General features: G+C 45.1%; 2 protein-coding genes across 4 annotated transcripts; both read left to right on the top strand.

Moving 5' to 3' along the window:
• The first annotated feature begins 12,238 nt into the window (after nucleotides 1-12,238).
• On the top strand, nucleotides 12,239-16,206 carry LOC116449962 (arylamine N-acetyltransferase, pineal gland isozyme NAT-3). The gene is made up of 2 exons (XM_032121960.1): nucleotides 12,239-12,377; nucleotides 14,222-16,206. The coding sequence occupies exon 2, from the start codon at nucleotides 14,229-14,231 to the stop codon at nucleotides 15,099-15,101; it is 873 nt and encodes a 290-aa protein (XP_031977851.1). The 5' UTR covers nucleotides 12,239-12,377; nucleotides 14,222-14,228; the 3' UTR covers nucleotides 15,102-16,206.
• On the top strand, nucleotides 12,294-22,805 carry LOC116449961 (arylamine N-acetyltransferase, liver isozyme-like). 3 transcript variants are annotated; one of them, XM_032121956.1, is made up of 2 exons: nucleotides 12,294-12,377; nucleotides 20,880-22,805. In XM_032121956.1, the coding sequence occupies exon 2, from the start codon at nucleotides 20,885-20,887 to the stop codon at nucleotides 21,773-21,775; it is 891 nt and encodes a 296-aa protein (XP_031977847.1). In that variant the 5' UTR covers nucleotides 12,294-12,377; nucleotides 20,880-20,884; the 3' UTR covers nucleotides 21,776-22,805. The 3 variants fall into 3 exon arrangements, with proteins under 3 accessions (XP_031977847.1, XP_031977848.1, XP_031977849.1); XM_032121957.1 differs by lacking the exon at nucleotides 12,294-12,377 and adding an exon at nucleotides 16,927-18,108; XM_032121958.1 differs by lacking the exon at nucleotides 12,294-12,377 and adding an exon at nucleotides 18,767-20,507.
• The last annotated feature ends 843 nt before the right edge of the window (nucleotides 22,806-23,648 follow it).

The raw sequence follows: 23,648 nt of genomic DNA, 5'->3' as shown, positions 1-23,648 counted from the left end.
CTGACTTTATATGATTTTGTGCCTGTGAGGTAAGAGATAAAGTGGATCTTCCTGGGGTTACAAGCACAATATCTAACCTTTATCCCCTGGATTATGAATGGTGTGATTCCAGGTTAATAATTAATAGTGAAGGTTAATGGAAATGAATGTGTCAGCTGTGCTGATCACTGGGGCCCTTTGTTTTCCTATGGCTTCACACATTTTAGGGATGGAGGAATTCCCAGAAGTGGCTTTGCTGATTTGTTTGTACATGGAGCCATTTGGCCCATCTCATCCCCAAATCTTCCCTTGCCCCCTTTAATGCCCAGGTGGTGCTGCTCTCCCTTTGCTGCTTCTTTCCAGGCAGGAATACCAAACAGGGGGGATAACCTTACAGATAACAAGGCTGGGTAATTAAACAGGGCTCCCATAAGTGCATTAAGGTTTAGCCTGATGCCTAGCTGGAGAAACTTGATTTTTAAGATATCAGACTATCCTCCTGCCATCAAGAGACAAAAGTCTTACCCATGTGTACAGGTGCTCTGTCTAAATCCTCCCAGAGATGGGACACACAAAATCAGGAGTCTGGGTCATTTCCCCCTTCTCTGAGCCCTGTGTTCATTGTAACAGGTGGATTATCTTCTATTATTCATGATTACTTATTTTCCTCTTATTTTCTTATAGTCCCGGCTGGGCAAAGACTAGCAAGGAAGTAAAATCCTGGTGACATCTAGTGGCTGCTGGGGCTTCTCTGAGGCAATAGAGGTGAGAGTGCCTCTGCTCTGGGCATTTCAGCAGGCTGTACACAGAACAGAGATGGAACTGAGCCTTTCAAGACCAACAGACTCCCACAACCTGAATTTAGAGACCTTCCCATCTTGCTCAAGGACAGTATTTCTGGAACTGCTTTGATTTGTGCAGCAGTCCAAGCACTCCTGTCCCACCTTCCTGGTCATACCCAGCACCCGTGATGCTTTAGAGACACCAAAAATGGGTGATGTCACCAAAGTGGCCTTTTGTACCCCAAATCCTGCTTCCTTTAGAACAGCCCCCGATGTGCCAGTGCCTGGCTCTCTGTGGGTGATGCATTCACAAGCACCACAGACTGGCAGTGTGCTCAAACATACCGCAGGAAGATTGACTTGCAGATGCCTGGTGAGAGAAATTTGGGCCAATTACAGAAATATTTTGAAAAGCCAATTTGCAAGGAACATAATGTGGCACTATGTTTTAATTAGCAAATCCAAAAGGAAATACTGAGTGAAGCTGGAAGATCTGGGGCGGGTGCTAGAACACAGGCTGGCTTCACGCCAAGCAAAACTGGTACTTAGACAAGGAACATTGATGTGATTTGAGTTTGGACACACAGTTTGGGCAGCCTGCAAGAACAGGCCACTGCCAGTGTGCATCAGCACTTGTGGGTAAGTGTGGCTGAGGAAAAGTTTGAAAGAAACAACTGCAGAAAGGAAGCAACACCTGTGTGCTTGAGGGCTTGTGGCAGCTGTTTCCCCCAGGGCAGGCTCGGGGAAGGGTTACCCTCATTAAGGCTGAGCACAGATGCCAGCTTGGTCTTTTCCCACTGCTCTGTGCCTGGAATGGGGAAACAGGCTTTGATTTCGTGATGAATGAGTGAAATTGTATTTGGGTTCTGCTCGAACGAATCAGCAGTAATTTCAGAGTGCCTGAGCCAGGGACAAGGCTGGCATGTGTGGCAGCGCTGTATTTCTGCTGGTGTGCTCTCCACGCCTCAGCAGGCAGCCACAGCCTGGCGTGAGCTGGGCACTGCCTCACCCAGCCAGGACTCCTCAGATTCAAACACAGAATCAACACACAGACCCAGTTTCAAGGAAATAAAAAATACCAGAAGTGTATAGCTGGGCGGGTCATTCCTTCCCACGCACCATCTGCCCCTGCAGTCCAGTCCCACATCTCCACGTGCTCCCGTGGTCATCCAGCTGGCCTGGCTGTGGGTTGCTGTGGGCAGCTGGGCAGCAGCTTGCCCGTGTCCTGCACTCATGGCTTGCTGGGGCAGTTTGAAAGCGAGAAATTACAAGGGAAACTGAGGCTTGTGCTGGTGCATTTGACAGGTTTCAGCACGGCCAGATAAGGTGTCCAGCTAGTATCGGGGGGTGGCCCGTCATGTATAATTCATCAGGAAATGAGAGCTGTAATTATCATGTGTTTGCACAGCAATATGCCTGTAATTACTCGATATATTTACACCCATTACAGCTCAGTACAGAGAGAAATGAACCCCTTCCCCTTTCGTGCTGGGGTGCTTCCAACAAAAGCATGAATCTTCAGCACAGTCAGGGCTCAGACCACCAGCACCCTTCTAGGAGGAAAAGGCAAGCAGTCTTCCTTTTAGCAGGAACCCAGGTTAAAAATGATGATTGGGTACCATCCAGGCAGCAGACAGGCTATGTGGGAATACAAGAACCCTAAAAATAAAGAGGCAGAAAGAAAATCCCTGAAGGGAGCAGGTTGCAGAGGTGGGAATGCAGCACATCCCCGGCAGCAGATGTGGCTGGAGAAGGCTCTTGCCAGCCTTCCCCTGGCTCTGGGCTGCGTGGCAGGAGTGGCACCGCCCCATGGGAACTTGTCTCCTTCCTCTGCTGCAAAATGAGTGAGAGCTGAACCCACTGCAGGTGAGCAATGCATTGTCCTGCAGCCCCTGTCAGCCTGGGCTGTGCAGAACGCTTTGATAAGTGGGATCTGTTGATGGGGACTCGTACTTCACTAAGGCCCCTTGCACAAAGTGCCAGTCAGAGTGAATTAAGGAGGCAAGATCTGAGCATGAATAAATGTTTTAAGACTGGGGATTCACTTTCGTTTATAAACACCTAATGTTATTTTAGCATTCAAGTCCAATTTTCAAAATGGAGTTGAGAGCAAGGCTCCCTGGAAGCCCTAACCTTGGGGCTTGTCTGTAGGAGGAACTCCACCCGCATTTCTCCTGTAGTCAAAATGTAAGTGAATTAAAATAAATCCAATTATGGCCATGTTTTCTCTGATGGAGCACATCCACACAGGCTCACCATCTGCTTTAACTAATCTGTGCTATGAATTCATAGCCCTGTATTGTTCAAGTTAGTCTTCTAAGGTATTTTTGGGAAAACAAAGATTAAATCTGTTCAAAAATAGGATTTACAGTAATGTTTATGTAAGGGTGTTCTACATAATTTCAGTCTTGTTCTGAACTGTTTTCCATGCAATATTAATCTGTTTTCCAGCTGATGAAATGAAACAAAATGTGGGCTAACTCTTAATATGCAACCCCTCCCTTCGGACTGACAATGGTTTTATTGAAAGGGTTCCTGATTGAGTTATTACATTGAAGTCAATATTTTCATTACTTAGTTGCTTTAGACCTTTGTTTTCTCTGTCACTCCTTACCTTTTTTACCAGTTATCTCAAGGAAAGACCAGTGCTGCTCCTGGCAGAGGAATGCGATGAGAGCTGGCATGATTTCATGTGCCCACCATGGACACTGGCCCTCAGGACCCTGAGCGTGGCAACGGGTGAGTGCAAAGCCCAGGTGCTGCATCCAGCACACCCCAAACCCACTCCTCCTGCCCCAGGTAAAGCACCAGTGGCTCTATATCAGCTTTTTCCCAGGGCTAATGAGTCTCCAATCAACAAGGACTTTTGTCTGCTGGGCACTAATCTAACAGAGATGTGGTTGTAATGAGGTAACAAGGTTCCAAGTCATGTTGATGGGGGCTATAATTTCATTCAAGGCCACTTGCATAAAGTGCCAGTCAGAGTGAATTGAGCAGCACAATCCTAACATTTTGCCTAAATTCAGCTGCAAAACTTTTAATAGCCTCTTTCCTTACCTTTGAATTTGTCTGTTGCTGTTACTCATCAGACAAAACGTGGTTGTGTGTTGTTGAGACATGGAGGAGAGTTTCTGAAGAGGTAATGGTGTCACTTCAACTAACTAACAGTATTCAAAGGAAATTGAGATCTTTTTAGGCTGTGGCTGACACAGAAGACAAAAGGTGTTTGATGTCATGACCAACAAATATCCTCTGGTGGCTCCACAGAAAAATAAAATGCTTGTCCAGAAGCATTACTGCTCATTTAGGCTCTCTTTAATGAATCCTGGATGGCTCATCAAAACTGAAATGGTGGTGATACCAGATGTATCTGAGCAGCCAAGGTGTTGGGATTTCTAGATGTGGACAGGCCATGTAATTTGGGTGAAAGTAGCAAGCCAGAAGGTGTCTTTATCTGTGGCATTACCCCCTGCCCAGGCAGCCCATCCCTTGCTTGGCAGCACCCAAGAGCCTTTAAAATCCTGCTGACCCCAGAGCAGAAGGAGACAAAGTCAACGTGGATGAGTTCAAAGGGCAAGAAATTGTTACAGAAATCTCAGCTGGCTTCTACCCAGCACACACCCCCCAGCAGCTCTCACACCATCCTGACTGCCCGTAACTGCTTCACAGAACATTCATTCTCCTGGCTCTGAAGCTCTCCTGGACGTGGCCAGGCTCTGCCACCCATCCCCTGCCACTGCAGGGACATGGACACAGCCATGTCCCTTGGTCCTTTCTCCCTGCTCACCAAAAGATGCCAGCAAAGAGCTTTGGTTCCTCGGGCTCAGCTGCCAGCGCTGCACACCCGGTAACTGATTTTTCTTGAAAGACCTGATTTTGGCATATTCCCCAGTGGGACTGGAGTGCAGAGTGAAGTCTTATTCTGCTGATCTGGATAATGTCGTCAGATGGAGACAAATGATTTTTAAGCAGGCATTTCCACTAATTTCAGCAGTGGATTTTTTCCAATTAAAAAAATAAAAGACTAAATCCCATGTGTGCCCATGCAGGAGTGTGGTCTATAATATTTAAATTGCCATATCCCGAAGGCTGAGTACAATGGAGAAATCAACAATTCAGGAAAGAGGGAGTGTGGATTTGCATTGGCCTTGAAGAAATTGTATTCTATAAAATCTTTTAAGATAAGGAAAAGAGGCAAGATACTTTTATAGAGTTCTCTGAGTTATAAAACCTGTGGCATTAATTGAAGTTACAGTAGGAATGGGATGATGGGATGGAAAGAAAGGAGATGGAAGTGCTTAGATGATAATGAGGGAACCTGGGCTCTGTGTTTGGGAGAGAAGTGAGGTGATTATTAAGGAACAACAACAAAATTTTAAAGGCATTTGGTCATCAAAGCTACAGGGATATCTGCAGAAGAGCTTTATGGACATCCCAGCCCCGGTGACCCACACACAGCCAGAGCTCTGGGGGGCTGCACACACCATTTGCTGCAGGCACACACCAGAGGGATTCAATAACTCACACAGAACTAACAGGACTTTCACGTGTTGAGCACAAACCCGGGTGTGCAGCCACACATGACATGTGTACACACACGTGTGTGTTTGCCTCCAAAGCTGCCTGGTTTTGCATTATTCACACACCAGAGCCAACAACTGCCCCAAAAAACTCAGCCAAAGCTGGTTCTCCCCTCCCAGCCCAGGAAACCCTCTGTTGGCATAGCAGCTGGGCAGTTTTCTGATCACTAAAAAATCTTCAGAAGGATTTTAAAGCTCTCTAGAGGCCAGGGATCATGACGGTTCAGTAGGGCTGGAGGTGGAGTAAAATCACAGTGACATCTAGTGATCACTAATGTTTCACAAAGGTGCTACCAGTGGAAACAATAAACACATACAAAAACCAAAAACCAGCATTTTAAACACATAGCACAAAAAAATCAGAAGCCAGGGAAAGAGGTGGGCTACAAGTGAGGGCAGATGATGTGAATCAAAGTGCTGCAAGGCTGACAGAGAGCAAAGTGCCGCAGCTGTGGAAGGGCTGGGGGATGATTTCTGCAGGGATCTTTCCTAGGTCTGCATTTCTCCCTGCTTCAGCAGAGTTTGCTGATGGTACTAAATTGCAGCACATTCATATAAAAGAAACTTGACGTTTTGGAGACTGGGAATAGAACTAATAAAATGATGTGCAGCTTCCAGAGTATGAGCTAGTCCCCAGAGAGGGGAAAGCAAAATGAACCCTATTCTGTGGCTGGAATATGTGGTGTGGCAGCAGCTCTGCCTCAGTGCCAGACAGACACCGAGGGAAAAAGGAAATAAAGAGGGAATGCCAGCTGGGTATCAGAGTTATGATTCAGGTTTGCATCTTGAACCAAAGCAGGATTTGGGTTTGTGCTTGGCAGCAGTAGGAACTAGCTGGTTTTGTGATGTTGATTGAGTGTTTTCCACTTCAGGTTACTGATTGACTGATGGCAGTTTAAAAAAAAAGATTTTTCTTTTGGTTGTGAGTATGAGCTGGGCAGTCTGGCCCATTTGGCCAGGCTGGGCTTCAATTCTGCTGTCCTGCCCAAGCAGCCTGCTGGGGCTGAACCCCATTAATGGTACATTAATTAGCAAAGGCTTAAGAAAAACTCTTTCTCCAAGGAGGATGGGGCAGGACATTGTCTATTTATGTTTTCATTGTGCAGAGTGATGAAAACCCAATCAGACGGATTAGCTGGAGTTATAACAGGGACAGAGAACTGCTGCAGTTGGTGAATTGATTTTGCAGATTTAACCCAGGAATCTTTGTGACCACATAAATATGCGGGCAAATTTTTGTGTGATGAAACATTCAGGAGCTCCTTTGACAAAAGTTGAGAAGGAAGCCCTCAGCCAATTTCCAAGCCCTTCCCTTGAGTACCCAGCAGCCAGGCAGGTTTAGTCTCTCAATTATTAGCTGAAAGCAGAATATACATTCTCACTGTCTGATTTTGGATGCTGCTGGAGAATATCCCTCAGATAGATGAGTAAGAGGAGAGACAGATTCAGGCACATCAGATGCTATCGGCTGCCTCTGACTGTTGTGAGCAATAACCACAGAATGGGAGTTTATTAGAAATGGTAGCACAAATTAACTACTGGGTTTCTATGACTAGGTACGAGATTTTCTAGAAGGAAGAAATGTGTAGTGGGACTTCAGGTGCTGCATTTCAGTAAAGATTTTGATACAACGCTGTCTGGAAATTCATTAGCTATGCTGACATAGACAGGAATTAGAGGAATAATTGCAAACTGGCAAAAGACAAATGATTTGGTGAGGTTGCTTAGTGCTTTCATGGGGGATGAAGGGTATGGTGTTCACTCGCTGAAGGATTTACAGACCTGCTCACTCCACCTTCCCTGCAGAGCTGGAGAGCACCTGGTGCCACTCATGAAAGCTGGAAAATGAGGAAAAAGACATTGCAGATGCTTTGCTGGCCTGGCTGGCTGCTGAGTCCTGCTGTATCTTGGAAATTTCCCAAAGGGTTTGCACAGCTCCGATATTTTAGCAGAAAGCTATCCTGAGTTGAAGGCACTTTATTCCATCACCACCCCGTGTTCAAGGTCTCAGCCTGCAGCCCCAGAGACAACAATGTATTTGTCAACATCATGTTTGAGTCTGTTTGTGGGGCCCAGGGGATGGCAGGGGCTGCACTGGAACACAAGGTGCAGTGCCTGGCGCTGGGCAGGTCCCAGCACAACTGCTGAGAAAGCAATTAAAAATAGCATTAGTGTGAATTGACAAATCTAGTGCTTTGTTTGGTCTCAGAGGGATGTGGCTGAACCACAGGCTTTTCTCCATGACAGCTCTATTTATTTTAAATAGATGAGCAGAAGAGATGTGCCTCCAGATGCTTAAAAAGCAGGTGGTTACTTTTCAAGGACTGTTTGACCAGAATTTCACACCACAGCTCCTGTTAAATATGGGTTTGGAAGACGGATGACAATCTTCCATCATGACAGAATCCTCAGCATCTGCCTGTGAGGAAACACTGCTCTGGGTGTGGCATCAATTTGCAACGGTGTGATGAGGAAAAGAAGTACCGTGACCACTGCGAGGAAATGAGTTGCCTTTTACCTTATGGGATGAAAATGCCCAGGGATGATGTATTAATTAATCAGGTTCATCATCTCACAGCAAAGGCCATTCAATAGTTTGTATGATCAAGGATCAAATTGCTTCTTGCTAGGAAAAAAGTAATAATATTGTGGGTAATATGTGGGTCAGCACAGCAGGTGTGGAGCTGGTTTTTGGGAAAGGGATGCTTCCTGGCATAGCTGGATTCCTGGATGCTGGATTTCTGACTAGATTGAGCAACTTGAATTTTTTTTTTAACAAGATTCACTCAGCTCCCAATGCAGAAGTGATTTTAGATCCCACCAGCTATGACATGACAATTTACATGGAATTTCTTTCCCCATGCTGCACTCCAAAATATGACTCCCTGCACTGACCACATCTCAAATCTGCTTCCCAGTTTTCAGCCCCTCCCAAACTCCTGGAGGACTCGTTTCTCCTCCCATCCCTCCTCAGGTACCACAGTGCAATGTGTCAGGCAGCAAATCCATGGGCAATTCCTCCAGCTCCTTTTGCTCCCCTCCTGCTCCAGGTGTGAAAACTTCACTTCTCTTCCTTTCCATGCACCTCTACGTGGTACCCATCGCTTTGTGCTGTCCATACCAGCTGTAAACATAAAGGGCAGGCAGAAGAAATCTGTGAAAAGGGTATTTAAGTGCGCACAAGTCCCTGCAGTGCCACTGGGGAGTCGCACGAGTGCCCCCCCCGAGCGCACTGCAGGGCAGAAAGCCAATAAAATCCCAGTAAAGGTAGAGCATTTTTAATCCTGAGCATCTCTCCTTTCTTTTCCCCAGTTGTACACCAAGCTCAGCAGTGGAGTGGTGGGAATACTTTGTCATCACAAACATATATTATTTCTGTGATGTGTGTTAGTACATTGTAATGAAAATGTGTTTCTCAAAGGCACAGTTGCTTTTATTCCCCTTTGCTGTCACTGTAACATTCTGTTTCCCACTCTTCACCGAGATAAAAGGTTTTCTTCCCCACCCTACCTCCAATAAAAAATATAAAACCTGAGTAATAGGAATGACAGAACTCGTGTAATTGTTCCTGCTTTGCAAGCTTCCAGGCTGATTGCCTGAACCATGACTGATCCAGATTCCCACTGAAGTCCATCAGAGTTTTTGCACTGAAGCAACAGTTTGGTTTTAGAGGAGATTTTTTGAGGAGAAAGCCCAAAGCCATTCTATTTTTCCTTCAAAACCTCAGTGAGATAAAGCCATGTTGTTCCCCTTGTAATGGAATTCAACTGAATTACGACCATTTACATGTAAGAGATTTATGCTGAAACCCTCAGAGCTGGAAGACCAACGTGGTCTCCTCGGTCTGCGTTAACACCCTCAGAGTTGGTTTGTGTGAAAAACCTCATCTTGGCAGGGTAAAATAAGCAGAGGAGATAACTTTTGACACCGACCAGCCCTCAGAAAGATGCATCAGATAGAGGAAACACTAAAAGCGAGATTTGGTCTCTTCTTCACTGAGAAAAAGCCAAGAAATGTCCAGCACAGCTGTTCCCTTCTGTAGTCCCAGGGGGAAAAGTTTCTACTGGAGCTGCAGGCTCATCCTTTGGCTGGTGGGATGGACAACACCTGACTGCACATGGTGGATGCTGAGGATACAAATCCAGAAAGATATGGAGCCACAGCTTTGATATCTGGAATTATGTAAGGAAGACAATGAATGTCAAGCATGAGGGAGTTCTGCCACTATGAATATGTTTATAGGTGTGAATATTATTACCAGTCTTGGATTAGGGCAGCCTGCATCTATTAAATTCCCTTTGGAAATGAAAGGCAAGAGCCAGACACTTGGCTTTGGGTGTGCAGTGTTTCCTTTCCCAGGAAAGTAGGAATCTGACCTTGTGTAAGAGTATAAGATTTTATACTAATTCCATTTAAAACACCTCAATTGCGTTATTCCTTTAAAAGTCTCTCTTTTTATATATGTATATAGTTTGTATATTAAGCATAATATAACAAAATATAGTAAGTATAGTAAATATATTATAATATTATATCAGTAGGATCTGACCTTGTGTAAGAGCATAAGATTTTATACTAATTCCATTTAAAACACCTCAATTGCATTATTCCTTTAAAAGTCTCTCTTTTTATATATGTATATAGTTTGTATATTAAGCATAATGTAACAAAATATACTAAGTATAGTAAATATAATATAATGTAATATAATATAATATAATACCTTGCTTTTTTATACAATGTGCCAGAGAGGTGATTATAGAAGGGAGCAGACACTTGACTTTTACCTCAAATAGGGCACCCAATGCTTTTATTTCCCCAAGCAAATATTGCAGCATCTAATACTCCATTAAAGCAGGGAGGGAGGGCTATTTGATGAGGCCTCTCGGAAGAGTTAGGGTGAGAGAAGGACTTAAGTATTAAATTTAATGTTGTCAGCAGTTTAAATTTATATAAAAGTGAGTGCAATTACAATGAGGATCTTCTGGAAAAAGCTCAGCCAGCTCCAGCTCCTGCCAAGGTTGGGAAATGGCGTTTCAGTGTCCAGGTGGACAGCAGTGTCCTTTCCAAGGACATTCCCATTTGCACGTTCACCCTGTGGTCGTGTTCCCCATCCCAGCAGGCCCGAGCTGGGCTCTGCCCTTGGTGGCTCCTGGGGACAGGTGATGGCATGTTGTCACCATTACTCACAGCTGTGATTGCAGTGTATTGCCCCACCTGGAATTAGCCCTGATGATCTGGCACGGCACTGAACAGATTCCAGCAAGGCTTGGGGATCAAGATCAGCCTGTCCTTACCTTTAGCACTCCCTGACTGATCTTTGCCCTGTACTGGCCTTGGGCACACCTGGGGAGGGTGGGAGCTTGTGGATTCAGTGGCTTGGCTGTAAAATTTGCATGAAGAAAATGGAGAGTGATGCAAGACACTATGTTGGGATGAGAATTTGAAAGACAACAGAAGAAAATGCTCAATATCAGATAGGTTTTAGGGAGAGGAGTTGAAAAACCTGAGTATCAAAGTACCAGGGAAAATGGGTTTTGCTCCTACTGGGTTAGAGAACACGTGTATTTAAAAAGGACCCCAAAGTTCCCTGGAAAAGACCCTGAGCCAGTTCACACAAGGGAACATGGCAAGCATTCAGTTCTGGCACCATCTGTGGTCCCAAATAACTCTGGACAAGAAGCATGGATGGGTCTCCTCACATGTTGTACAGAGATGGGTCCATGGAATTTCAGGATGGTTCCCATCAGGACTGGGATCTGCCTGCTTGACTTTTGGCTTCTCCCTGTGAAAATGAGGGTCTGGGGGAAGAGAAGGAATTACTCCATGTCAGCAAGATCCAGCCAGGAGTATGAACTTTCTCTTTGTACTGATTTGGATCTGCCCAGATGAGCCCGACAAGAGCAGGTTCTCCTTTCCTTTCAGCATCTCTTGGCTTGGGCATGGGTTCTCTGTTGTGGGTCACAGACCAGCCACTTACGGGATGATAAAGAGCCAAATTTTGATATGGGAGTGGAGCTGTGTAATGGGTTATCAGAGAGATCTTAGTTTCATCTGATTTATTATCTCTGCTAATTATCCCAATAAATCAGTGTTTGAATGGAACTTGTCGTTGACACTAAATGTGAAGGACTGGAACTACTGTTGGGGAACTAACAGGGAAGATCCAGCTGTAGATGTCAGAGAATGAATGAGTCTTGACAAAATGCAAGCAAAACTGGGAGATACAAAAGCAATATGAAATGCACTGAGAGGATGGAACTTCCTACGTGTTAGTACTCCGTAGTCATCACTGTGCCAAGAGCATCTTCACCATCAATGACATCTGCAGGTGATTCCTGTGGGCAAAGGCCAAAGGAGACACACTGCTGGCCCAGGGGTTCCTTACCTTCAATGAAATTTGCTGTAATAAAAACCACATGGAAATCACAGAGAGCAAAGGCAGCACTGAGGCTCCTGTGCTGCAGACTGGGGTAAGCAGGTTGCAGGTGCAGGTTACTGTGCTAAAATCTTGCTGTTTTTCAGAAAGAGTGCAAAACCCTTCTCAGACTGAATGCACACAAGCTTTCCTTCCCCAGGTTTCCAAACAAATAGTAATCTAATGGCTGGGAGAAAAAAAAAAAAAAAACTACATCACCCTGGTGCATCCAGCAAACTACTGAAACAAAAACCCTTCTGGTGACAGCCTGAGCAGGCACCTGCAGGCAGCATCAAACAAGTGAAAATGTGAAGCAGCCTCTGCTCTAACAACAGCCCAGTTTACACTGCTGCTGGCTTTGCTGGCTCATTCCAGCTCTCACGCTCCACCCTTTGGTTTGGTTTTTTTGTTTCCTTTTTTTTTTTTCAGCTCTTGCAATCTGACAGAGGCGGGTGAGAAAGCAAGTTGAAGGAAAGGACATTGCCCAGAAGAGCAGCTGGAGAGCAGTCCTCAAGCCCTGTCTGTGCTAAGTAGAGGACAGCCAGCCACGCCACTTGCTTTAGCCTAAAACCACCCCCAAGCCCCGGAGGTACACTGGCACTTGCACTGATTTTCCAGGTAAGCCTTTTTCTTAACCCCCGGCTCTTGGTAGCTGAGTGCTCTCTAAGCAGGAAGTTAAATCTGTCTGGAGACAAACAGCAGAAATGGTGCAAGGGCAGAGCAGGGAGTGCTCAGCTGCTCAGTGTGGTAGATATGCTGGTTTATTTACTCAGTTGTGAGCCTCAAGCAACTCAAGCATTTCTGCCATCTGCCTCATTTCAGCAACCCCATTAAAACAGCCCTGTAAACACCCTCCAGAGATGGACAGACAGACAAACCCCACACTAACATTTTCCCTGTAAGTAAAAAGTTACTGCACATGTTCTGCTTGCTGTGGTGGAGGGAAAGGAAGGGAGAAAAAGGGAAAAACAGCTCATTGCTGGTGATGCTGGTTTAAAATTCACATGGCAAGAACTAAGCTTGTGCCAAGTTTTCAGAAATGAATAGAGTTGTAGTTCCAGGAAAATCCTGGGAACAGCCAAAAGTTGAACAAATAATCTCTTGACTCTGATGCTCTTAACCCCATCATGGATCACTCAGGCCTGCTCGGATGTTGAGACATGGTGGTGGCCACGATGCAATCAATAGTTAGAGTTCTGTAAAGCTTCTATCCTAAAGGTCATGTGGGGACCCAAACCATGGCACTCTCTGCTTCTGCCAGGATATTACACCAAGTGGAAATTTTTCATTTTCATTGTTTTGTTTATGTACTGAAAGTACCTTTCCAAAATTCCCATACTATTTTGGGTATGCCATTTTTCATCAGATTGGGAATATAGTCCTGCTGGAACAGTTGGATATTTTCCCTTTGATTTTACTTTGGGAGTTGCATACAGGAACAGAAAGCATTTTTGGACCTTTTTGGGTCGAAAATCTGAACAACACTGCTCCATATTTACAGATGTCTGAAATTTAGCAGTGCCTGGGGAGAAATAACAAAAGTCCTTGGCTCCATTAAAATCCCATTCCTTCTGTCGAGGGCTGTGAGGGCTCGAGCTGCTTTCCATCCCCGTGTTTGTGAAACAGCCTTGCCCTCTGCCATCCCAGAGGAGGGCAATGCCTGCTCCCTTACCCATGGGCAGCCACCCACCAGTGGGAAGACCATGAGCAGAAGGAGCAACTGCATCCCAAAAAATGATCTCAGAAAATGTGACGCCCTTGAACCTTGTTGTTCAGGCCCAAACCTTGGTTTCCTCCTGTTGCTATGATAGGGCTGTGATTAGCTAAACTGTGCTGTGGGGAGGCAGCTCACAGTGGGTGCAGTAAAAAGCCTCCCACAGCTTTTTCTGCCCTAAAAAAACCTTCTGCACTCCAGGTCACGTCTGCTATCTCCGGCATGGAGATCAGGAGCAGGTGAGACCAGCTTGTGCCAGGCTGCCTAAACAAATGAAATACCATGGCAGGACAGATTTGCTTCAGATTTAGTTGCAGAGGAGGCTCTGGATCACTCTGCAAGAGTGGGAGGGTTTGTTTTCTGCTTTTGCTTTGCTGAGTCAAACCACGAGCAAAGCAGTTCAGATCTGGAGAGTCTCAGTTCCTATAATTTCTAGCAGAGAAACATCGCTGCTACTGCTTTTGTTCCTTCCTACAGAGATTTGTAGCTTTGCTGGGCAGGAACTCTGCTGGAATGTGCTTAGCACAGCTGGAGCCTCTCGTCACAGCTGTAAAAGAGGCAAATAAAAATAACATTTGTGCTCATCAGCAGCGTCCCATTGGCTTCTCTCAGCACTATTACTCAGCTGCCTTTGATACAGACATTAGTCAAATCCTGCTCCTCTTCCGAGCGCCCCGTTATAAGGGACGGGGAAGAGCCTTCCACCACTTCTGACATAGCCAATTATTTTTTCCCACCCTTCTCTCAGAGGCAGCATGGACATCCAGGAGTATTTTGCCAGAATTTCTTACCGGGGCTCCCACAATAAGCCAGACCTGGCTACCATGTCAGATATATTCCAGCACCACATCCAAGCTGTCCCTTTTGAAAACCTCAGCATCCACTGTGGGGAAAGCATTGAGCTGGACCTGGAAGCAACCTACAACAAGATAGTGAGGAAGAAACGTGGGGGCTGGTGCATGGAAAACAACTACCTTCTATCTTGGGTCCTGAAAACTCTTGGCTATGATGTCACCCTTCTGGGAGCAAAAGTTTATGTCCCAGAGCTCGACGCCTATCCAGATGAGATCGACCATCTGCTGCTACAAGTGGAGCTTGATGGCAAATCCTACATTGTGGATGGGGGGTTTGGGATGGCCTACCAGCTATGGCAGCCAATGGAGCTGATTTCGGGGACAGATCAGCCGCAGACTCCCGGGGTCTTTCGTTTCCAGGAGGAGAGCGGGACCTGGTACCTGGAGAAGGTGAAAAGGAAGCAGTGCGTTCTCAATCAAAGCACCTCCACTCCCCACAATGTGGAAAATGAAGTTTGCCGTCGCGTTTATCTCTTTACCCTTCAGCCACGAGACATTGAGGAGTTCAGGGGCTGCAATGCCCACCTGCAGACAGCACCTGACTCGCTCTTTGTGACCAAGTCCATCTGCAGCCTGCAGACTGCTGACGGCATCCGGGCACTGGTGGGGTGGAAACTCACAGAGATGAAGTACAATTATAGGGACAATATGGATCTTGTAGAAATCAGAATCATTGCAGATGAAGAAATGGAGAAAACACTGAAGGAGAAATTCAATATAACACTAGACAAGAAATTTGTACCCGTCAATACAAGCAGGTTGTCTCTGTTCTAACTCACTGCCTGAATTACAATTCAATTCAGTGGCATTACAGGCAACTCTTCCCTCTCTGTCTGACAAGCATCTAAAGGTTAATCTTTCTCCTTCCATCTACACCAGTGAAAGGCAGAACATACTAGCACGAACCTGGAAAAGAAATGGATTTTCACAACTATTCCTGCATCTCTTTTTGGTTTGGGTACAAATAATTTCTGCCCAGCTCAATCAAATCATTGCCCTTCTGTTTGTGCTTAGCAGGAAGCAGACTCTGCCCATTCCCTACTCCTTTCATCTCTTAAAAGCTTTTCTAAACACACCCAGTGGAGCTGGGCAGAATGATGGAGCGGTATGTCTTTGTCTTTATTACCTGGTGCTGCCACCTGGGGAAAATCATACCTGCTTCATAAATGAATACTATATTATTTTGGGAATTTAATAGCCAAAACCACAAAGACATCCTGTGCTGAGTTTCTCCAGTTAAGCCATAAGCCTGTTCTTTTTGCTCTCACATCCACAACACCCTCTCATGTGGCAGTCAGGCCATCCCACACCTGTGTGAATTCACCATGTGAGTACTTGAGGACAGGCTATTTACGACCTAGAACTGATGATAAAAAACGTTAGTGACAACTCTGTGTTGTTTCAGGCTTTGCACAGCTCCTGTTCTCTCAGTGACAGAACCAAAGAGCAGTATTTCTTTGAACTGAAAGCATCTCCTGAGCATTTTGTTTGCTCGCACTCAGCAGCAGACTGCTGGGAATACATGTTCCTCTCATCAGACTCTACTCCGGGTGTTATTGCACATTAATTATTATAGCTGAACCCAAACACATGCATAGAATTATTTTTCTGAAACGTATCTCTTCTACTGAGGATGTGTTTGCAGTGATAACTAATTATATTGATATAAGGAGAAACGATGAATCTTAATCACATACCTAACGGCTAAGATTTCTAGTAGGAGAAATTACTCAAATGTGACCACTTTGCCCTTTGAGAAGATGCTTGTTGTTCCTTTATGTACAAATCTTGGAAGCATTACAACTATGCACTTATAATTAAGCAAATTATATAAGTGAATTACAATTAAATAAAAAAAAAAAAAATCAAGCATTGTGAACTAGAATTATTCAGATTTTTTCCCCCCCAAATTACAGCATGTATTCCCAAACTAAAAAAAATGTCATTAATCACTGAAGTCATCCTGATTATTTGTATGTGCTAATATTTTCCAGCTAAGGCTTTTAAAAACACAATAACTCCCTGAACCTTTTTCACTTGTTATGCAGTATGTGCAGCTTTCTAAAACTAGCAATTTAGATTTAATAAAAGCTGCTGCTATTCTGCATATTCAAAATGTATTTCATAGAGACACAGCAAGCTCCTGAAACCCATGTCTTCCTAGAGTCAAATTCACCCACATGTGCTTGGCTGCAGGTGTGCAATAGTCCCTTTTAGCACATGAGGCTCTCCATCCTAAGAGAAATGAAATGTGGTTGTAAAAGAAAGAGGGGCTTCTTATGGTGAGGACCAGCAGCTTGCAACACAGATGGTCAGAAGAAATTGTCTCAGGATATGGCTTGTTTATGATCTGTGTTTTTCTGTGGTCCCCACATTAGTGGGAGAGCTAAAGGAGCTAAACTCAGTGGGACAGCAGGGACAAAGCACTGAGATGCAGATAAAAGTCCAGGCAGGTCTTGCAAAGCGGTGGGGCAGGAGAAGATCCATGCAGAGCCAAGAATCCCTATCTTTTGAGGGAACAAACATAGGAAACACCTAAAAAGGGCTGTGCCCACTCATCTCTCCCTGTGCCAGGGTGTTCCTTGCACTTTGTGCTGTTCCATAGGCTCAGGGGGTACAGAACTATAAAATCACAGACCTTTGAGACCGGAGTAGGCTGTTACATCCCTTGCCCCTGAGATCCAGCGTGTGGAGGGCAGGAACAGGGAAAGCCACTTTTCTTTCTGCTGACTCAACTCCCGGAGCGTGTGCCTGGCACTGCCCGGGTGCTGCTCCTCCACGGCACAGCTCAGCACTCCTGCCTCTTGCCCTGCTCACCCACAGTGTATTTATTGCTGAGCAATACAATGAAACTTGCTGTTGGAAGGGGAAAAAACAAACAAACAAAAAAAACCCCAGAGGCTTTTCATCTCAGAAATTCAGATTGCAGTAGTTTGTTTATTCCTTATCGCTAACTTTGGAGGCAAATCCTTAAAGGCACAGCAGGCTCAGGGAGCTCAGAGTTCTTAGGGAGCAGCATATTCCCTGCTGAAGGACAGGGCTTCTCTTCGAACCCAGGGGAATTTAGACAACTATGTGACTTGGCAAATCTGACCTTGTTGCTTTGCAGGAGCTGGTGTCAGCCACGAGGAATAGATCAGTGTGGTGAGATTAATTCAACAGTTGCCATCCCCACCAATAAATCAGTGACTTCCTGCCCTGTATTACTCTCTGTCTATGATAAGCCACTTCCTGCAGGGATCCAGACCATATCAATGTCAACAATGTAAAATCTGCATCAAAATTTGCATGATTGCTTTGCTGCTTTAGCATGGGAGCACCTACCAAGGTGCCCCAGAGACTGAAGCCCCTGGGTGACCTGCAGGGTTGAGAATGGGTTTATAGGTTATAACCACTTAGAAAAGTTGCTCACGATACCCACGCTTTGCACTCCTGGAGGGCTTCAGTTCCCATTCAGTAACGTGGAAAGTTAGTATCTCCTCAATATTGTAATCAGTCTGGGGACTGGACCATTTTCATGCTCTCCGTACAGCACCTGACACAATGACAGGGCTTTCCACACATATGCCAACACAAATAAACCAATAAAACCGTCAGAATATAAACTACTGTAAAAGAATAAACTCTCTCCCCTCCTTGGCTGCTCTGCTGGAGGATAAGGCTGTCCCTGACAGGCAGTAAAGGCAGCCTGGACCTTTAAGAGCAGCAGTTCCCAGTGCAGCTCTTCCCTGTGAACTTTGGAACACGCCAGGGTGGAAAGCCTGAGCTGACTGCCTGCGAGGTAAGCGCTGCATGCCTGATCTTCATCCTGTAGCTTTGCATCAGCCCCTTTGGAAAGCCCACCCCCTTGAGTCTGCATACCCTGTGCACAGTGCTGCAGGCGTATTAGCAAAGCACAAACTACAGGAGCCCCAGGGCTGATGGGGAGTGTTGCACTGCAAGGGCGTTTTCCAAGTGCAACATTGAGTGTTTGAGAATTAAACTGACCCCTTTATGCTGAGCCATGGTGTATGAAAAACGCAGCAACTGATTCACACTGTACCTTAGAATCAAACACATAATACAGGCATGTGCAAGAGGATCCAGCCTTGGGAGTCCCTCATGATTTTAGCAGAGAAGAACTGATCCTAGTGTTCAGCCTAATTACAAAAGGACTCAGCGCTCCTGAGGAACATGTGCAGACAGGCAGAACTAACATCTGAATCTCACTACCCACGAAGCTGCAGGAACGCTGAGCAAAGCTGCTGCAGGGGCAGAAGTAAACAAGGCTGAGATCCGGACTGAGGCTCGGGATATTTGGCAACTCAGTTTTGGAACGCAAACTGTCCCCCAGGAGTGGGCTTGCTCACTGCTGCAGCCTCGTCTCTCACACAGCAGGAGTGGCTGTGCCAAGGAAAAAATCTGCCTCCAGGAAGGCGAGGGAGTAAACGCTGATTTATGTGGATGCTCCCTAATGTCAATGATGTTGTAGTGCAGCTTTATTACGCTTAAAGCTCTTTAAGTATTCATTGAGATCAGAGCACATTTTGTCAGCCACTGCAAGGCTGTCTCTGAAGCAGACTTTAAATTGATAAGGCCGGAGAAGGGGCAGCTGGGGAAATTGAGGCACAGGCAGGGAATTTCTCCAACTGCTTTCCCAGTGTGTTTTCCTGAAGCCTCATTGCCAGCACCCCATGGGGGCTCTCCATGGGGAGGTTGCTTGTGGCTGGATGAGGGGAGCTGGTTTTATCCTGCCCTTTCCCCATATGATGGGACACCCAGACACAGGAGATGAGTTACAGGGAGGGCATCAGGTCTTCTGCTGCTGGCCCAGGGCAGGGACTGATCTGGTTTTGCTTGAAGGCAAATTCCAAGCGTATCAGACCCACCAGGCTGATGGACTTCTCTGGACTCCTGCTGGTCACAGAGGTTCAGCTCGACACCCTCATAGGGAAAAGACGTTTCTATCTTCCTATGCAAAATTGCTGAAAGTGGGAATAGAAAGAAAAATGAGGCAGAGGACCACAGGATGAGCCTGCCAGTGAACACGTGCACTGTGTGTTGGGAAGGAAATGGCTTTCTACAAGTGTTTCCAAGGAGATCCTGCCAGAGATGAGTGCCCTTGTCCTAAAAAAGGGATGGAAAAAACCGTAAAACGCAGTATCAAAGAGACATTGCTGTTTTTTCATGTAGCCTCTTTGGGTCCTTTTGAAGTGAAAATGTTTATTTCTAATTCCCTTATTGGGATAATCCTCTATTCTATCATATTTTCCTGTGGGTTTGCATTAGCCAGTCTGAATGTTGGTACCAGTGCAGATGAGGAGCAAGACAACCAAGTCATGTGAGTTGTGCTGCTGGCATCAAGACTGGGGTTAAAGTCTAGAGATTAAGCCATTGGATGTGCTCAGCTGCTGGGGTGCGGGTACTTCCATCTATGGATTTGAGGTGGGACTTTCACAAGCTTCTGGCATGGACATGGGGTCAAACTGCTGGGGAGAGCATTTGGACCAAACCTGAGAATATTCAGTGGAAGGGAGTTTCTCCCATCTCATCCACATCAAAGGATTTTTGGAAAATCCTCCCAGGGAACATTCAACCATTTGCAGGAAGCAAGAAATCCTCAGACTTGTTGGAAATTAACAGATTTTGAATTGTTCTGAACAACAAATATCCTTGCATGGAAAAAAGCTGAATTAAATCTAAACTAAAGACAAAAGAAATCCTTGCAGAGGCCAGATGAGTCACTGGATTAGAAGTCTTACAGGGAACCTTTTGTATCCAGGCCACACAACCAGCGCCAGTGCCAGTGTCTTTCTGCTAATGAAAGGGGATCAGAGATACAAAGACACTAAATATTTCCAATAAATTGAGCTGAAACTAAAGCCTTTAGTTCATAAAAGATGGTCAAAGAAACCAAAAGATTATGAGTATGCCTTGTATGTACTTTTAGATTGATTCCTTTGACCCTTAGGTTAGAAAAATTAAAGTTCCTTCCTTTCACAGCCAAAGCCTTGTCTAAACTCCCCAGGGAAATCTAAGAGATTAAGAAAACAACTACCTACTTCACATGGAAACCTGTCTGAAAGGGTGACACACTGAGATGTTAATCACAGTTAACTGAATCCATGAATGCAAAACCTTCCAGTTAAATTACCTGTGGGATAGAGAAAGAATTGCTTACCTGGTACAGTAAAAGAAACAGTAAGAACTTTCTGTGACTTTTATGCCGGTATGGTGTGGCAGCTTTTTTGCAAACCTGTTGTTTCTTGATTTTAGAAAACTTTTGTCATGTGGGATCCTCCTCTGTGGTCAGAGATGCTGTTATGGCGTGTGCTGTGTCTTCCCATGGGAAAGACATCCACCTGGTTTGAAGGCAGCCCCTGAGAGAGGGAAAGCATTATTGCCACCTGCTCCTGTCCTTGTCTTTTTTTAAAGAAATACTTAAAATTCCTTTAGATCCTCATTAAAATGGCCCAGACTACATTTGCAGGCTGGTTAACCTGTGCTACAGAAACAGGAGTGAACCCCTTGACAGCCACACAGCAGTAACTGGCTACTTTTCTGCTCACACAGGCAAAATGAACATTCAGGAGTATTTTGGAAGAATATCTTACAAGCAGCCCCATAAGGATGCAGACTTGCAAACCCTGACAGCCATTTTCCAGCATCACATCCAGACCATTCCTTTTGAGAACCTCAGCATGCATTGCGGGGAGGCCATCAAACTGGATTTGCAATCTACTTACAATAAGATTGTGCGAAAGAAGCGTGGTGGGTGGTGCCTGGAAATCAACCACCTCCTGTTTTGGGCCTTGCAAGAATTAGGGTATGACGTGTGTATTCTTGGTGCACACAGCTATGAACCAGCAGAGAATGGATACACTGCTGAGATGAACCATATCCTCCTGAAGGTGGTGATCAAGGGCGATTCCTACATAGTAGATGCTGGGTTTGGGGGTGCCTACCAGATGTGGCAGCCACTGATGCTGATTTCTGGGAAGGACCAAGCCCAGGTCCCCGGCATTTTCCGCCTCATGGAAGACAACGGCACCTGGTACTTCGAGAAAGTCAAAAGGAAGCATTACATTCCTGAGCGAGGTGATACTGACTTCCCTGATACTCCAGAACTGGGGAATATCAGAAAAATATATAGATTTACTCTTGAGCCAAGACACATAGATGACTTCCAAGAGCTAAACACATACCTCCAAGTGTCTCCGGACAACATACTTCGGAAGAAGTCAATCTGCACTCTCCAGACCACCAATGGGCTTCTTGCCTTAGTTGGATGGACCTTGACTGAGATGAAGTACAACTATATGGAGGACATGGACCTGGTGACCATCACAACCCTTACAGATGAAGAGGTTGAGAAGACACTGAAAGAAAAATTCAAGACAGTACTGGAGAACAAACTTGTACCAGTAAATGTTCGTGGCTTGCCACCCAATCTAGTGGATAAGATCTAACTGTAACACTGTGCTGGATGGATCTTTAAATAGCCAACAGGAAAGTTCTAAAATTAAAATTAATTACATTGATTAATTAATTAATTTTTAACTTGAGCTAGTCACAAAGCTTGGTAAATTCAAGTACATTGCTAATTAACTGCATATATCGATTGCATATTTTTTATTAAACCTCTCCTTCTTTAGAAACCAAGACATCTTACTAGCTCTGTTTTGCTCATATGCAAATTGCTTTTTGACTCCTTAACTTTTTGCTCACCTTCTCAAGAAGTCATTTTATTGCACATATATTTTGTGGCAAATGAGACCAAAATGATGCAGAAGGAGAGGTTGTGTTACCATTTAACACGAATGACCTCTAACCTTTTTTGGTATTATTTCCAATCTCGTCAGTGAATTTTACAAATTATTCACTTCCCTTAACAGTCTTAAAGTTGAGCTGAATAGGCTTTTAAAGACTTTGTAGAAAAAAGAAAGGTTAAGACTTTCTCAAAACAAGCCACCATTAGGTGCTGATTAGCTTATGAAAAGTTGAAAGACTCAAGTCCTGTTCCCTTTTCAGAAATTGGCTTATCCAAGGGTGCCTAAAACGTCCCAAAATCTCTCTAATTTTGAGTACCCACTTTTTCTGAGTCTGATTTATCTGTGTCTCTGAATTCAAAATAAAATCCATAGAAGATGAGATAATTCAATGGTTTCTAAAAATCAGGGATTTGGTATCAAAACTGGAAAACAAAAGTTCGATCAACCTTTGCAAACTATAATCTAAACTTTTGGGACCAAGGCTTCACGTGATGTCAAGAGGACATGACAGTATTATAGATAAAACTCTTCATACTTATTACAAGCAGCATTCTGCACAAAAGCAACTTTAAAAAGTGATATTTTGAAAGCAAAAGAAAACCCTGGGAGGTGAGCACATGCCACCAGTGTAGTTTCACAGCAGGATATCTGTTGGGGCCCTCCCCCCCGCCATGGGGTCCTGGGAGAGGGGCCCTGTGGGGGGGGGGAGACACGGGGTTTCCCTAGCCCCTGGTCAGCCTCATTCCATGTTCCCCTGCACGGGCAGAAGGACCCTCGGGTCCCGTGATTGCCTCAGTTCCTCGTCAGAGCCCGGCTATGCGGCTGGAGAAATAAACATCTCTGAAACATCTACCAAGAATCAGTCCATATGTATTTCTTTTCCACGGGCCTTGTTGTCTGATATGCGTGTTGCAGTATTCGTACTGTAACAAATGGTGGGGAATGCGGGCAAGACACCAATCCCTAAGGACAAAAAATTCGTGAGTAAAAACCACTCTAGATCTCTCTCTTCTTGCCTTGGTTTGGATATTCTCTCTGGACTATGGAAGAATCATGGGAAATGTGGCTCTCTGAGTCGCAGAAAGAAATATATCTAGAAGTTAAAGGAATCCTTGAACAACAAAACAAGAAAGTATTTGTTTCAGGAGATTTAGAACATTTTTTTAACTGGCTTTTCAAAAATTGCTTTTATATTTCTCGAGACTTACTTTTTGATATTAATCCTCCTGGAATTACTGGAATTAATCACGGGTGTTTTTGACACAAAATCTGGGATGAGATAAGGGGTCAAACAAAACATGCACTAGTGATAGAACCTCTCCGTGCATTTCTTGTAATCAGCGAAGCTCTTGAGGAGCATTTGTATGGTCCCATTACCCCTAGAGCAGAGGATGGCCATAATCCCGTGGCTGAGACCGCGCGGCAGCCATCCCAGGAGCGCGTGACTGCAGCCATGCTGGCAGAGATGCCTATGATGGAACCGCCCGGCCCCCTCAGGAGCGCGCGCCTTATCGCGGACCCCATCCCTGTCTCGGGGTCCCTGGCCACTTGACCACGAGTGAGGGAGCGA

This window comes from Corvus moneduloides, chromosome 12 (genome assembly GCF_009650955.1).
Source record: "Corvus moneduloides isolate bCorMon1 chromosome 12, bCorMon1.pri, whole genome shotgun sequence".
Taxonomy (NCBI): Eukaryota; Metazoa; Chordata; class Aves; order Passeriformes; family Corvidae; genus Corvus; species Corvus moneduloides.
The sequence above is the reverse complement of the archived record's forward strand: the minus strand, read 5'-3'. Positions and strand labels throughout refer to the sequence as shown.